Source organism: Pieris rapae, chromosome 16 (assembly GCF_905147795.1).
Source record: "Pieris rapae chromosome 16, ilPieRapa1.1, whole genome shotgun sequence".
NCBI classification, from domain to species: domain Eukaryota; kingdom Metazoa; phylum Arthropoda; class Insecta; order Lepidoptera; family Pieridae; genus Pieris; species Pieris rapae.
This window is the reverse complement of record NC_059524.1, coordinates 7,738,328-7,753,244: the sequence shown is the minus strand read 5'-3', so window position 1 is coordinate 7,753,244 and position 14,917 is coordinate 7,738,328. Positions and strand designations below refer to the sequence as shown.

General features: G+C 32.4%; 1 protein-coding gene across 2 annotated transcripts in view; it reads left to right on the top strand.

The window, feature by feature from the left end:
• The window catches only part of LOC110994378 (N-alpha-acetyltransferase 15, NatA auxiliary subunit), an 84,476-nt gene that overhangs the window by 67,285 nt on the left and 2,274 nt on the right, over nucleotides 1-14,917 (top strand). For both annotated transcript variants that reach the window (XM_045631671.1, XM_045631670.1), the window contains exons 11-15: nucleotides 10,417-10,514; nucleotides 11,145-11,243; nucleotides 11,935-12,043; nucleotides 12,847-13,010; nucleotides 14,446-14,622. In XM_045631671.1, coding sequence (XP_045487627.1) covers nucleotides 10,417-10,514; nucleotides 11,145-11,243; nucleotides 11,935-12,043; nucleotides 12,847-13,010; nucleotides 14,446-14,622 — 647 coding nt within the window. The remainder of the gene's footprint in view (nucleotides 1-10,416; nucleotides 10,515-11,144; nucleotides 11,244-11,934; nucleotides 12,044-12,846; nucleotides 13,011-14,445; nucleotides 14,623-14,917) is intronic.

The window sequence follows — 14,917 nt, the reverse complement described above, 5'->3', positions numbered from 1 at the left end:
CAAGTCATACCAAGCAAACTATTAATTGCCAGAGAGCCTTATAGATTATCCTTCTATGGCGTGTGTCAGCCACAGAAATATAATGTTATATGATTTGCCTTTACTAAAAATAATCTAGGAATATACAGGAATGAGGCAAAATTGTAGAATAATTGTTTTTATAAAGTAAAGTATGGCATAAAAATGTGATTTCATATTCTTATTACACCACAAATATGTTTTTAAATTAACAATGTAAAAGTACATATTTTTACAATTTTAGTAACCTTATCAATAAAAACGCATTTAATCAATGATTTGTGTCATGATAATTATTAAATAAAATACACTGATAACATCATAATAAGCTTTTTCATATTCAGCGCTTGCCTTCTGTAGAGCCTTTCAAGGGGAATGGGATTACCAGGCTATGATCACATTATTACAAAGTTTCGTCTGTCTGCTATTATTATATATAAAATCATGATTTTGGTTTTTTTATAAGGTGTGTTTGGGCGGGTACAAGTGGCAGGAGTGATGTGGAACAGAGTGGAAAAGTTTGGATGAGGCCTTTGCCGACTGGCAAACAGATCTGCATTTTTTTTTGAATATCTAGTTTAATATAATCTATGTTTATGCGTGTACTTAAGTCGATCTGAATAAAAGGCAATATTATTATTATTTTTGGAAACTTACAGATATAATATTATTTGAAACCATTTTATTAAAAAGAAAGTAGTTGTATATATATCGTTAGAAGAATGTGTTTTCTAAATGTTTGTTTCTACAAAAACATAATACTGGGATGACATTTGCTATTGACATCATAAAACTTTCTACACAAGAGGAATAACTGGAATTAGAAATAATAAAGTCCGCACACAGAACCAGGCTGATTACTTGTTAATAATGTGCGTAGAATAATTTTTGTTGTCAACAATGTTAAGCGTCTTCTGTACCGATAAATCTTTTTGCAAGGTGATATGCGTAATTCCTGTGCTTGGAATTCGTCCTTATCTGTCATATTAAGTTAATTTTATTTATATAAAAATATACTGGTAAATTATTTTCCTATCCATATTTTTTTGCGTTTGCGTCGTAGGTTCGATCCCCGGCTGAGCACCAATTGACTTTCCGAATCCGGCAGTCTCATACCCAAATGTCGACGATTTTTTCAAGACAAATGACATTTGACATGTGCCAGTTAGGCTGTTTACTTACTTGTCTATGAAATTAAGCACAGATGCAATCTGAGACCAAGAGTTTAACATTGAAGGTTGCAACGCTACAGGGTTATTACTTGAATAATTTTCCATAACAGTGGTTCTTTAATATTTCTAGTTCAAATCTAATATATATATATATATATATATATATATATATATATTAAAATTGACTTATTAAATATTAGTGCTTTTTTATATGTAACAGATATATAATTTATCATCATTATGGTTTAGACTGTTTAAGATTAAACAAGATTTTTAATATTAGTATGTTCAGTTCAAAAATACTTTATTTCTCAAAGAATTACATTCACTTAATGAGAAATTTTAGGGTTTAGTAATGTACATCGTTTTGAAACTATTTAAAAATGAGCTATATAAAAAAATTGTTGCTAAGAATATGTATGATATTTTTACAAAAGTGCAATGTTTAACATTCTAAGGATAATTGAACTAAAGCATCGTTTGCTCATTGCCTTTACTGCTACTCGTATAACATCAATTATGGTGCACAGATAATAATCAAGATTTTATTAGTGATGAGTTTATTATTTTATCTGCCATAGGCCTATGTCATTACAAGTCGTGTAAACATGTAATTTTTGTGACTAATTGAATTTTAATAGATGGATTGTGGAATGGAAACTCCTATTTATTTATTAGTTACCTTACAGCTAATATGCGTATTATAAAACAAAATAAACAAACAAATAAAGAGTATATATGAAACATAAGTTAATACATTATGTTAGATGTAAGTTTGTTTTATAATCTGCAAAATTATGATAAATCAATAAATTCCATAAGTACGCAATTTCAGAGGTTTTAAATTCTTGGCGAAATTAAAGTAAGGTTAGGTAAAAAACGTGGTTTTATTCTGAGTTTCTTTAACGAAGTAAAGAATATAAGTACAACATGTGAGTAATAGTTCAATCCTAAGTTCGAGTTGTGGCTTAGTGCCATTAAACTTTCCTATGTGTAACTTTAATAACCGCTTTCTGCAATGAAATCGCGAAGAAACTCAATAAATTATATGTAAGCATGTATGCTTGTATGATGATCAATTACTTGCAGTTTGGAAAAAATTATGAAAAATAGAAATCTGGCAAAAACCAATTTTATTATAGAGCCACAATGAGAAATGGATCGTGCCGACAGTGAAACTGGGCTATTTATCCGTTGTTTAGAAAGTCGATTGCAGGATATAGAATTGCTAATATCTAGCTGGCCTTATCAACATTAATGAAACTGAAACAACCTGCTATTTTGCCTGAGACAAGTATTTACTCGGCTGTGTTATTATTGAAATAGTGACACAGTTTGGAAATTGCCGCGGGGTACTCGTTTAAGAAAGTATATTATAATAATACAAATTATTATGGAAATATATAATTCGATACTAAATTGCAAATTTGTGTTTTGTTTTGTTGAAAACTATGAAACATGTATTATGTAATCACTATAGAGGGGTTGATGACAGTAATTTTTGCCCACACATTGTCTATGCTTGAAAACGAAATTTTTATTTAAGCAGTGTTGGCCTTAGTGGCTTCAGCGTGCGACTCTCATACCTGAGGTCGTAGGTTCGATCCCCGGCTGTGCACCAATGTTTTTTTGTATGTGCGCATTTAACATTTGCTCGAACGGTGAAGGAAAAGATCGTGTGAAAACCGACATGTCTTAGAACCAAAAAGTCGACGGCATGTGTCATGCACTGGAGGCTGATCATCTACTTGCCTATTAGATTTAAAAATGATCATGAAACAGATTCAGAAATCTGAGGCCAGGACCTAAAGAGGTTATAGCGCCACTGATTTATTTATGTCCTATTATTGTCTATCTGCTTACGTAGTTATAACTTGAGCCGGGTAATAATTGTTCGAATGCTTTTTAAAAGGCCCAAGGAAATTTTAGTTTTAAATAAAAACGTTGCACAGCTATTTAATACTATGTTACTTCCAACCGCAGCTTCATCTGTGTTGCATTCGTATGATTAGCCAAGATCTAACAAGCTCTAACATTGTTGTCGCACAATTATATAAACTTGTTTTACAAATTACTACTCAGTCTATTGGTGAAAAATGTTACCCTTGCGTTACTTTTTTTAAATGTTGTAAGTTTCTACAATTATTCCCTTACATAAAGGTACACTAAGGCTTGGTACGTTTAAAAATCGCTAAAAAGAATATTAATCTAAAAATGTAATAAGACATTTACTATTTGTTTATGCCATTGAAGCTAGTTCTCAACCTCGAACCTTTCGTTAACCTTTCGTAATATTTGATATTGTCTCATTTAAAAAGCGGAAGTAAATATAGAATAGTCACGATTCTGCGTGTCAATGTCAACTGATGCTTTATAAAAGGCAGTGTTAAGAGAATTTATCTTATTATAAATATCGTACAAATAAGTTATTTCAACTTCTAATGAACGCATCATCAAGTTGATCCATCGCCGATTGTGGTCAAAAAGTCAGGACTTTTGCATAATATGAAGAATACGACTTCGTATTTAATGGTAAAACAATTTGTTTGCAATGCTTGTTAATATAAATTTAAAATCGCTTTTGTATCCTGTTTCGTTCAATAGGTCACATGATTTACATCCGTCTTAATAGTATTCAATGATTATAAACTACGTATTTTAGTGAAATAACTTTATCAAGAACAATTGCATTGTATTTATTCCGAGCGTCTATGGGGTCTAGTGATAAAGGGAACGGCGACGGGTTTTGTTTTGTGTGTGTTTGGTTTATTTTGATTTGACAAATTTCATCTCTAAACCAATACTGTATTTATTTCCCACGTAATTATTGTATTACATTAGTAATACAAAAAATATTTTTAGTTTTTAAGTCGATTAGAGAGATGAAGATGTAACAATTAATTATTTATCGTTTGTGTATGGGAAAATTGTAAATTAACATATTATGAAAGTACAAGAAATAAAAAACCCCTCTCCAACGAATAGTTCGGAAAACTATTAAGTAAGATAAAGTAAGCGGGGAATGGAGCTTGTTGACGCTGGAGTAGTTAACAAAGCAAAAAGGTTATGTTTCCGGCACCGGTGATAATTGTCCGGAACGTACATTATCATAATCTTTCATCTCCCAGCAAGTATGTGCTTTCCGTTACGTTATTAATTATCTTTAAACCAAATTTGATGAAAGTGAAATCCTTTTTTTATATTCGAGGTGGAAATGCATTTGCGCCTCCCCTGCTCTAAAAGCTGCAGGGGTATGTGGGACTCGACCCACACCGAAATCTCTGCTATTCAGAGACTGGGAGAAATACCCACTAAAAACACCTCGACAAATTCCTACAAAGCCGCGTTACAGAGGCTCCGGGGTCGCTGTCGCATTCTACCGGGACCCTTGCGAGTATCCTACCCTATAATACCCTAAAACTTAAAAGTTCTTGATGGGTACTTCGTTGGTTTAAGAAATTGTACTTGTTATATATAAGGTTTTAAGCAACTTTGTAGATTTCAATCATTACCCTATAGTACTTTTCATGATGATGTCAAGGATGAATCCGAATTAATTACATTCAATGATCTATTATGAATTTAATTAATATTAAAAACACGTGCGCATTTCGTAACATTCAATCGTGATGCCGACAAAAGTCATTATTCAAGTGGATCGTATACGTGGCTTCGAGAATAATGAGGAGCACACGATTGTCTTAAATCGTGCTTATGTGGTAATATGAGCATCCTTCATCAATCGCTTAATTTCTTAGAAATGTCTGATGCACTTTCAACGTTAACATTTAATTTTCAAATCTCTTTCAATTTGTTTCGAATTAATAAAAAATCTGGGTAGATTTTAAAACTTGTGTCACTTGAATTTTATATCATATTTTAAGTTATTTTAATTCAGAGTAAATGCACCCATTTAAGTATCTGTCGTTCATCACAAAGGAAAGTATTTTAGTTTAAGACTATTAGTTTTAATGAAATAACCAGACGGGAAAGGGGCCTGTAATTCTGACGTAATTTGCAGGAATCGGCACTTTATTAGAAAGTTAGCTTAAAGAACGACTTAGCTCTGTTGTAGTTTTTGAATAACGCAAAAGGAATTTGTTTTGGAACAACATTAGTCTTTAGCCGACTATGTTATACAAATTTGTTTGGCGTTAGTTGGTCACGTCACATAAATGATTTTGTCTCAAGGCCCAGCTCTTCCTATTACTACTTTGAACTATATTACTATAAAAAGCTTAAAATTAATATATAACTTTAACCAAAGAAGATATGTTAGGATTTGGTCTCTCCTACAAACCGCCTATTCTAGCAATTTAAATATTTACAAAGTCAGTAAAATTCCAATTAGCATTTATAATATAAGGAATTACGGTTATCCGGTTTATAGTTCCGCACGAATTGTACTCAAAATAAACAACTATCTAGACTCGTTAGGCATTTCAAAAGACAAGTGGATATGAAACTGGATCAAACAAAACAGCTGCGGTGTGGTCTGTTGCGACACTCATGCGCAGGGCGTTGTCAGGGCTACCGGTGCCATTCGAATTTTTGCCAACCTCTGAATTCTTTAGAAGCTTTAAGTTCATTGTTTAGTACAATGACGTCATTTCGAAGTTCAGAATTGTTATAATTCATAAGTATGTATTGTTGGCTATGCTCATTTGTTTATGTTGCATTTGGGTGAAATTATTAAGATTTTTTTAACGCCCGCATTCTATATTCAAAATTCGTAAGTTGTCATGAACCAAGGTTTTAGTTTATTCTATTGATATTTGTGACTACTCTCTTTGCAGTTTTTCCGACGTTTCAGTGCAGTCTTTCAACTAAACTATTTGATATTACTCATCCATAATCCAACATAAAGTCTTATTTTCTTGTGTATTTATCCTTGTTCTAAAATTTACTATAAATCGTAAGTTTTTATTACAAAATGCATAGTGAATTAGAGCAACATGTATGCGTCGTGTCCTAGACAGACCGGAGACACAATTCTTACGAAAATGTGTCCGTTTTCATTAGCCATTAAAACCGTACATGGCCTCGAAAAGTACTAAGTTGTAATAAATCCACCTTGATGGCTGGAAATCTTCCACAGTCCGTTTAACAAAGCATTTTCTTTTCCGAACTCCAAAGATAGGAGAGATACGAACTCCAAAAATTCAAAATTCGAGCGTACTCCTCCCCCAAAAGCCGCAACGCACAAAATGGGTGTCTATGGGCTACGATGACTGCCCTTTTTGGGCGTCCCGCAGGCTCGTTTGCCCCCCTATTATATAAAAAAAACTGCATTAGAACAGTACATGGTTATGGTATGTGGACTCTGTTTCCGCACTTAGACGCTCAATAGGTCTGATGTACGTGAAGCCCTGGTTAACTAAGCCAGCCTTCCTTCCAAAAGCATAGAGGCTTCCTGGGCACTTCGCAGGCTTCACGGAGCGACCTCACTGTTCCGAAGATTACTGTATGTTGTTTAGAAAAGTACAGTATAAAAAGTTTAGGTCGCTTGCCTTTTTGCTTGTTTTTAATATTTAGAAAATATATATTTTTTTATGTTCCATGCACATATTGTGTTTTACTCAGCAAATCTGCTAAATAAGTCTTGTTATCGATAGTTTCATGTTTAGTTCTTATGCTTTAATTATTGAATTAAATTATTTAAAAACACCATGTAAAGAACAACAAATTTTAGCGTTTAATAAGAATCGCCTCGATTTAAATTTATTCACACTACTTTTAGAGACACAAACATCAGTCATAATATGTCTTGTTTGCGAAGTCAAGGACTTGCACGCATGAACACATTTTAACAAAGAAGTCTACATTAATTATACCCGGAATGTTATTATAAAATCTCCATAAGAGGTCGTTATTGAAAAGGACAAGGATTTGCGAGATCCTTTGTTAAAATATGATTTCTGTTCCTTTTCTCGGCATGACTGTCATTTTCTCAATTAATGTTCACCGTAAATACATTTAAATTGTCATATATATTAAAGTTATAAGTAAATATAAATGCCAAACGATGGAAAATTAATAAATTTTAGGCAATATATAATATAATAGCTTTTTTTCGGGCAAGACAGTATTTTCTTCAATTTTCGTAGATTTTTATTTTCGTGCAAATTTCTTAATGCTATCTTAACATCTACTTTTCATTCATCGTATTACTTTCATAAAACCATAAATTTGATTCAGCTAATTAAGCTGTAAGACGGTACAAAGTTCGCCGGGTCAGCTTATATATATTTTCTTGAAATTGATGTTATGTCATATATATGACATTTATGTCCTCGATATGTCAGTGTTTATATTTCCAACTCGGGAATGCGTCGGTTGTCGTGTGTGGTTGTCACGATCGACGAGTAAGATATATTATCTATATATGTAGATATTAATTTTGTTAGCTTTTTTTGTTTTTTTTTTATTGTTATGTGGAATAAAGTTAAAATCAATTGTTCGTTAATGTTCTATGAAGACTGTCTTATTTATTATGTACGTTATGTATGTTATGTTATAGTTTTGAAATGTTTAATTTAATGACGTTTATGTCCTAATGATAAATTCATTAGTGCTTTTAGACAAAATTACTAGCTAGTTTATTTAATATTTTTACTGTTTTTTTTTAGTGAACCCGAGACTCGAGAGATGAGTCTTAAATACAAAAACATCATCTTATTGTAAATCTTAACCATTCTCGAATCTTCTTTAACACACATCATATGAAATCTGATTAATCCAAGTTTAATTTGAAGAAGTCTCACAGAAAATATGTATATATAATGCAAGATAATCCACCATCAACCGTTTTGTATGTATAAATATTATAATGTAGAATGAAAATTTCGCCCAAAACTTACGGGAAAAAAATACAAGGTCCTTTTGTATGTATATAACTACTAAGGCAGTAATCATTTCATATTTACCATCAAAACTGGATCGATTGCAACGTTTAAATGCTTAGACAAAGGCTTGAAGGGCGGTGTACCTTAAGTGGGTGCCCTTAATACCGCTGAAGTTTGCGAAACTTTGCCGGCTTAGTTATAATAATGCACAAATATGGGTACTAACAGATCGGTTCATTGGAGCTTATGCACTGTGCCCGATGCAGTTATTCTGCTCAATTTTTACTGTTTCATATTGGATGTTTAAAAAGTAGCGCTCCAAGGAGATGAGTAACTAAGAAACTATTTTATTAATTAATTTACAAAACTTCCTAAAGCTCGGCACGGCTGAACCATTTGTAGAGCAAAATTAAAATACAAGAAGCACTTATAGGCGAACATAACATACACAAAAATATTTTTTTTTAAATTATAACTTAAGTTGATGAGAGATTTTGTAATTTTTTTTGAATTTTAAAGAACTCTACTCATCTTTTGCGTTATTTCTATTCACTGTCTAGTAATCTTCAAAGCACACAATATTTGTAAGCTTACTAATTTACAGTTTATTTTAAACATATAATATACAAGTACAGAAAGTACTGGCTACTGATAAGAAATATATCTCAATTAAGTTACTAATGCAGTTAGTAGGTATAGTTGTATACAGTAAAGTCATACAGTTCCTTCAAGATAATCAAACTAATAAAAATAAGTCTTCTCCACTTCTATTGTTCATATAAATTTAATTTTTATGATTTAAATAGTGAATGTTCGCACTTGGCCTCACGTGGTGATCACGATTCTTACCACGCTCTACTTGTATCTGATATTGCAACGGACGTGACGACATCACGGTAGTCGACAGGATATGTCCTAGTTATTGACTATCAGCTGATATAGATTAGAGATTATTCTTTCATGCTAAGCGTGGTACATTTACTGAGAGTTCCTTTCGAATTGTCGTTTATAAAATACTATGTGAAACCAGCTGCCCACCTATGTATTTCCGAACCAATACGATACATTACGATTACGATACGGATCTATGGGCGGGGAATCGTTAAAGATCAGATGAGCCTCCTGCCCGTTTGACCCCAGTTGTTTAAATAAATAAAATATATAATATGAAAAAAATATGTAACCAGGTCAGCAGACAAAAATCTGGCTGGAATTAACGTCTATTTAAACCCATATTCAGCGTATATCTTGACCCTGCTTCTTGTATTTGGACAAGTTCTTGGCACATTCTTTTTTTCTTTCTCTAGTTGAGAATCTAAGTAAAGTACCCAAAAATTGCAAAAATGTCATTCAAAATCTTTCATATATATTATGCAAAAATCGAAGAGGCAAACAGTTAATTTCCGATTCTGTATGTACCTTTTTTGTTTTTCATTTCTCAGCTATTTGTTATGTGCTGAGTTGTTAAGTGAAAAGATGAAAATCCCGTGACACACATTCCCTGTAAGTAATTATCTATTAACAACGTATCAATTTCTATTTGATATCCGTTAAGCATCGATTAGTTTAATTGTTTATGCGGATCTCGTCATTATAATTTAATAGGATTCTGATTACGCCAAGATGATCTAGAAATAACCAACGCGTCATTAATATTGCGTACTCGTAATGATTTTTGTATAATTTATGCTTAGTTATTATCTTGATGTTAAATCTATGATTTTTTTAGCTTTATGTATTTATAATTTGGTGAATTTGTGATTTTTTTACATTAAACATAGTAAAAATAGATTGTTTGAAGATAAAATTACTTTAATAGTTAAAAAATATTTATTAAAAGGTTGTGGGTAGTGCAAAAATATAGACACGGACGCTGATTGCCGTCTTGATTTTTCTATTAACCTATAATTGATTTACGTGAGGGCGTTTCCCAAGATTTAACTTAACAATGTAACTTCAAAAACCCTTACAACAATACAAAAAATACAAATTTGGTATAATACAAAGAAATAAAAGATTTATAAATCGAAAAGGTCCAATGTACAGCAATCACCGTCCATGCCTATCTTTTTCCACTACCCTCAGCCTGTTATAATAATTAATATATACTTAAATGTTACTGTGACAATGTTCTGATAAAAAAACCATATGAATCCCCTTGTTCTTAATTCAAAATGTCTTGGAATGTTCCAGATAGAAAATTTCATTCATAAACTGAGCAGTGCTTGTTATGCATAACAGAGATGTCAACAAAATGAGACATATATTTATGATGCAAAGCACGCTGCTTTCGGTATTTTTCGTACGTCATAGGAATTCACGCTGTATTGTATTATAATAAGGGTTTAAATTGAATACTAATTGTCTGACATTGTTTGCAGAGAATTTGGCGCCGTCAGAACTGAAGAAACTTAGAAACAAGCAAAGGAAAGCGAAACGCAAGGCGGAACAGGAAAGCGCGCTGGCCGCGCAAGTACAGGTGTGTATATTATATTCTTTTGTGGAAATAATATTTTGCCTTCATTATCGGCTTGGGCCTCTAAGGAAGAAAACTTCAGAAGCTCCTTACTATTTCTTTTTGTAGTTTAAGAGGCATAAGTATTTTGTGCCTTTGGCTTCTGTTCTATAACGACGTAGTGAGTAAAAGCTTAGTATATAACACTTATCGTGCTATAATCATCAAGTCAGAATTATTTTAAGAATGCCATTTAGTAAATTGCTTTGAAAAAAATCCAACTTTCTATATGTATTCTAATTTATCCTTTATATATAATAATACATTATTATGATACTTGTAATCCATGTTATAGAAATTTAGTAGAATATTCAGAATAATTCCACTTGCGAAGCCTGAACGATATCTGTATAAAAATAAAGCCTTAAAAGTCCCTGCTATCATCAATCGGTTATATATAAGTCAATCCAAAAAGTAAAGTAGTCATAGTCATAATATCTAGTCATAATATCTTTATTCATTTAGGTAAACATGTACACTTATGAACGTCAAGAAAAACAAATTAAATTAATCGTAAATTTACATTTACCACCAGTTCGCAAGTCAAGGGCGTAGAGCGGGTAAGATAAGTAAATTTTAATATGGAAATTTCAGGTGAAACGTGAGCAACATCACAAGGCGAGACGGGAGCAGGAACAAGGTGATCCCGAAGCTCCCCAACTCGACGAGTTGATACCTGATAAGTTAGCTAGGGTAAGTTGATAATAACAATATTAAGTTTTAGTATTCCACTTAAATATTTAAAGAAAACACTTTTTCAACGGGTTGAAGCTGAAAAATTAACCATTATAAGGGGAATAATTTGAAGTCAATCAGGCTAACCTAATAATTAATTTAAATGTCCTAATAAAACGTTGTATACTAGTATCTAGAACAGTTCTAGACTTAAATAAATGTGACACAAAATTAGAAACCTGTTGTTCCCATATGATAGGTTTTGTTACCTGTACCATAAATTAACGGTTCTGATTGCAGGTATCTTAAGTATTTTCAGTGTTCGTAAATTAAAGAAAGAGAAACGATAAAACATTGCCATTGTAATTAATAATGCAAGGAATAAAAATATATAGATTTTATGGTCCGAGATCCCACTGCAGGATTGGTGCGTTCATCGAGTTTTTGTTTAAAACCATAACGCGTAACGCGTTTGTCAGACAAGGACAGCGGTTGCCGACTGTGCGACGCTTTTAAGCCATTGCGCATACGTCGAATGTTAGTGTATTATTGAGGTCTAATACCCACAGACCACAAAGTAAGAGTTGCATAAATACACATACATTATCAATAAACTCATTGACTGGATGAATAAACAAACAGAAATAAACATATAGAAAATTGTTATGTACATGAAATTAACTTACTAGTGTTTTATTATACTTTACAGGTAGAAGACCCGTTAGAACAGGCAATAAAGTTCCTTTTGCCACTCCGGCAGCTGGCTGCCGACAGGATAGACACATATTTAATGGCTTTCGAAATATATTATAGAAAAGGTACTGTTTTTAATATATTTTACGAGATGACGGTGTGTTACATACAGTGAATTTGTGTTCCAGCAGAATATTTTTCTTTGTATACTCTTGGTCTGGTGGTAGGCGATTTTAACTATATGCTATAGTTAAAATACGATCCCATATGTGCGACAGTGCTGATCAACAAAAAAATATAAATGATTTTATACCGACTTTCACCAGAATAGTACACGAAATAGAACTAATTTGAGTGTACGAGCAACCAGGCTCCAGAAGATAAACCACTCCTAATATGGAAATTGTTTTAACAACAAACTCCCAAGCGAAATTGAAAAATTATCACAAAATAAATTCAAAGCCCTCGTTAAACGTAAATTACTCAATAAATCTTTTTGTAAATTTGACGAAATTTTAAATGATTCTAATGATTTGCTCCAGTTTCAAACAATTTGTATGGCTTAAAACTTAGCGATTAAAAAGAGTGTCGGAAAGTTTCTTGCCAGTTCTTCTTCCTCCATGCCCTTCACTTACGAACTATGAAATGTGAATTAACAATTTAATTTCTTTTGATGTTCATAAGTGTACTTGTTTTCCTATATGAATAAAAGATATTTTGAGTTTGAGTTTGATCACCTATTTGTCTAAAATAATATATACTTTATTGTTGTTTTAATTCATTCCTTTTGCTTTTGGAGCGAAAAAAATATTGTGCTGCTTAATAAAATTATTAACATTAAAAAAACTATTGATACACGTAAATAATAGGCGTCGTCGTCAGCTAAATTTAAACTTTATTATTATAATAAAGTACTTTTCGTTTTCAGACAAGCCCCTACTCATGCTGCAAAGCATAAAGCGTGCGTGGGCGCTGGACAACACCCATGAGCATCTTCACGATTGTCTGGTGAGGTTCAAGTGCTGGTTGGAAGAACGACTTCCGACACTCAACCCGTACGTGGCAGCTGTCATCAATGCGGAGACAAAACCGGTACGTATCGCTTCAACAATAGAACATAAAAAGAAAGCTTAAAGGTTCCCTTTAAGCAAAATTGTAATGAAATTAAACTTAATTTTAAAAAAGTACGTCGTTTTTTAATAATCGGATGAGCCTCCTGCCCGTTTGCCCCCGGTTCTATAATAAAAAAAAATTTGGTTAAAAATTTTATACTGAAATTGACATTGTACTTTTAAAATTTTTTTAGTAATGAAATGCTTTGGGTTTGGCAGTTTTTATCATAGTCATATTACATATATGTAACTATATACACTATCATTACTTTCACTGAAATAAAACTAATTCAGAAGCGCAGTTCATAATGTTATTCCACTTACGGATAGAACCAACCAGCGGTATATTATACTTTATTTACATTAAGACTAGAATACAATCTTTTGAGTGATCCCAGTTATCTACCGAATGAAAGTCCACCCAAGTTCTATTTTGTTAATTCATCCTTGAAGCTCTTCAATGACCCACGACGCGATAAATTGTATCTTTAGCAAAAGTTCCCATGTAAATGACTATGGTCTATTATGAAATGTCTTTAAACATAAACCTAACTATGATGCTAAGCACATAGATGGCTTATAAAGGGTAAATAAGGAATAATAAATAATCAATTTGTGACTGACTTTGTTGTAACAAATTTTCGTATCTCCAGTAAGACGGACTTGCATTGATGATAAAGCAAGGTGATCCTTTTGTGTCTATACCATAATTGTTTGTTTGTATGTTGAGAGTGACAGCGCTCAAGACGAGATTGTGACTAAGGCACTTTTTAATTGCTTTAAATTAATGATTACATATACAATATACAAATGTAAACTCTATTTAACGACTCCCAGGGACTGTGTAAATTATGACGTTGAGTTGTCGTTAAATGGTAAATAACAAATATCTTTTATTAGAATAAGAAAAAGTTTATTTCAGGCTAGAGTTAGTATTTACATAAAACACAATTCTTATTTGAACGCTATTGCGTATACTCTGTTATCTTTGCCTGACGTATTTTGCTGTACCCGAAACTCTTGTAATTTTTATTTATTTTATTCATATGTTGCGATTTTGGCATATTCAGGATAAATCATACTCAAGCAATACCAATTTGTTAATAAAAGAGCGGATTTCACAATAAAGCGACAACAAAAAGGAACAGAGCTCAGCAGCAGTTTTAACTAATTCCTGCGACTTAAAAAGTACTTTTTATTCTTATTGTTGTCGTTATTGAGGAGGGCTGTTTGCTATACAGAGTGTATGATTGTATGGAAGACAAGCTAAACCAATCAAATGATAATGATTTCAATGCTTTAGTTTACGTTACATGGAGTTAACACTGTACAATATTTTTTATTGAGTTTTTATTTGTTTTTTTTTTTGGAATAATGAATACGTGTAAAAAAATAATGGTATATTTTGTTGACAGATGTTCGGTGATCGCAGCGCTCTAACAATAGCAGAAGAGTACGTGACTAAATGCGGGTCAAAGTCGCAAGCGTCCGCTCTGTGGGGTGCGCGTGCGTTGCGAAGACTCGTGCCGCAACGTACTAACGATGCGCTCGCACTTGCCACAGCCTTGGATACTCCTAACACTACTATACAGGTATGAAATTTGGAATTGACAAAATAAATGGCGGCAAAACTGTTCATTTTGTTTGTTGGTTCAATTTAATGTTTTCATCATAAATGACTTTATAGGCAGATGACCCAAGAGTAAAACTTTCGTCTAGCTTAAAGATTTGTTTCACTTTCTATACTATTATATATTGGTTTTGCTTGCGGTGTAAAAATGATTTGTTTTCTAAACTGACATTATTATGACGAACGAAAGAACAAAATATCATACTACACTACTCCATAAACATTCAGACTTATTTTCGCATTCATTATAGGAATAT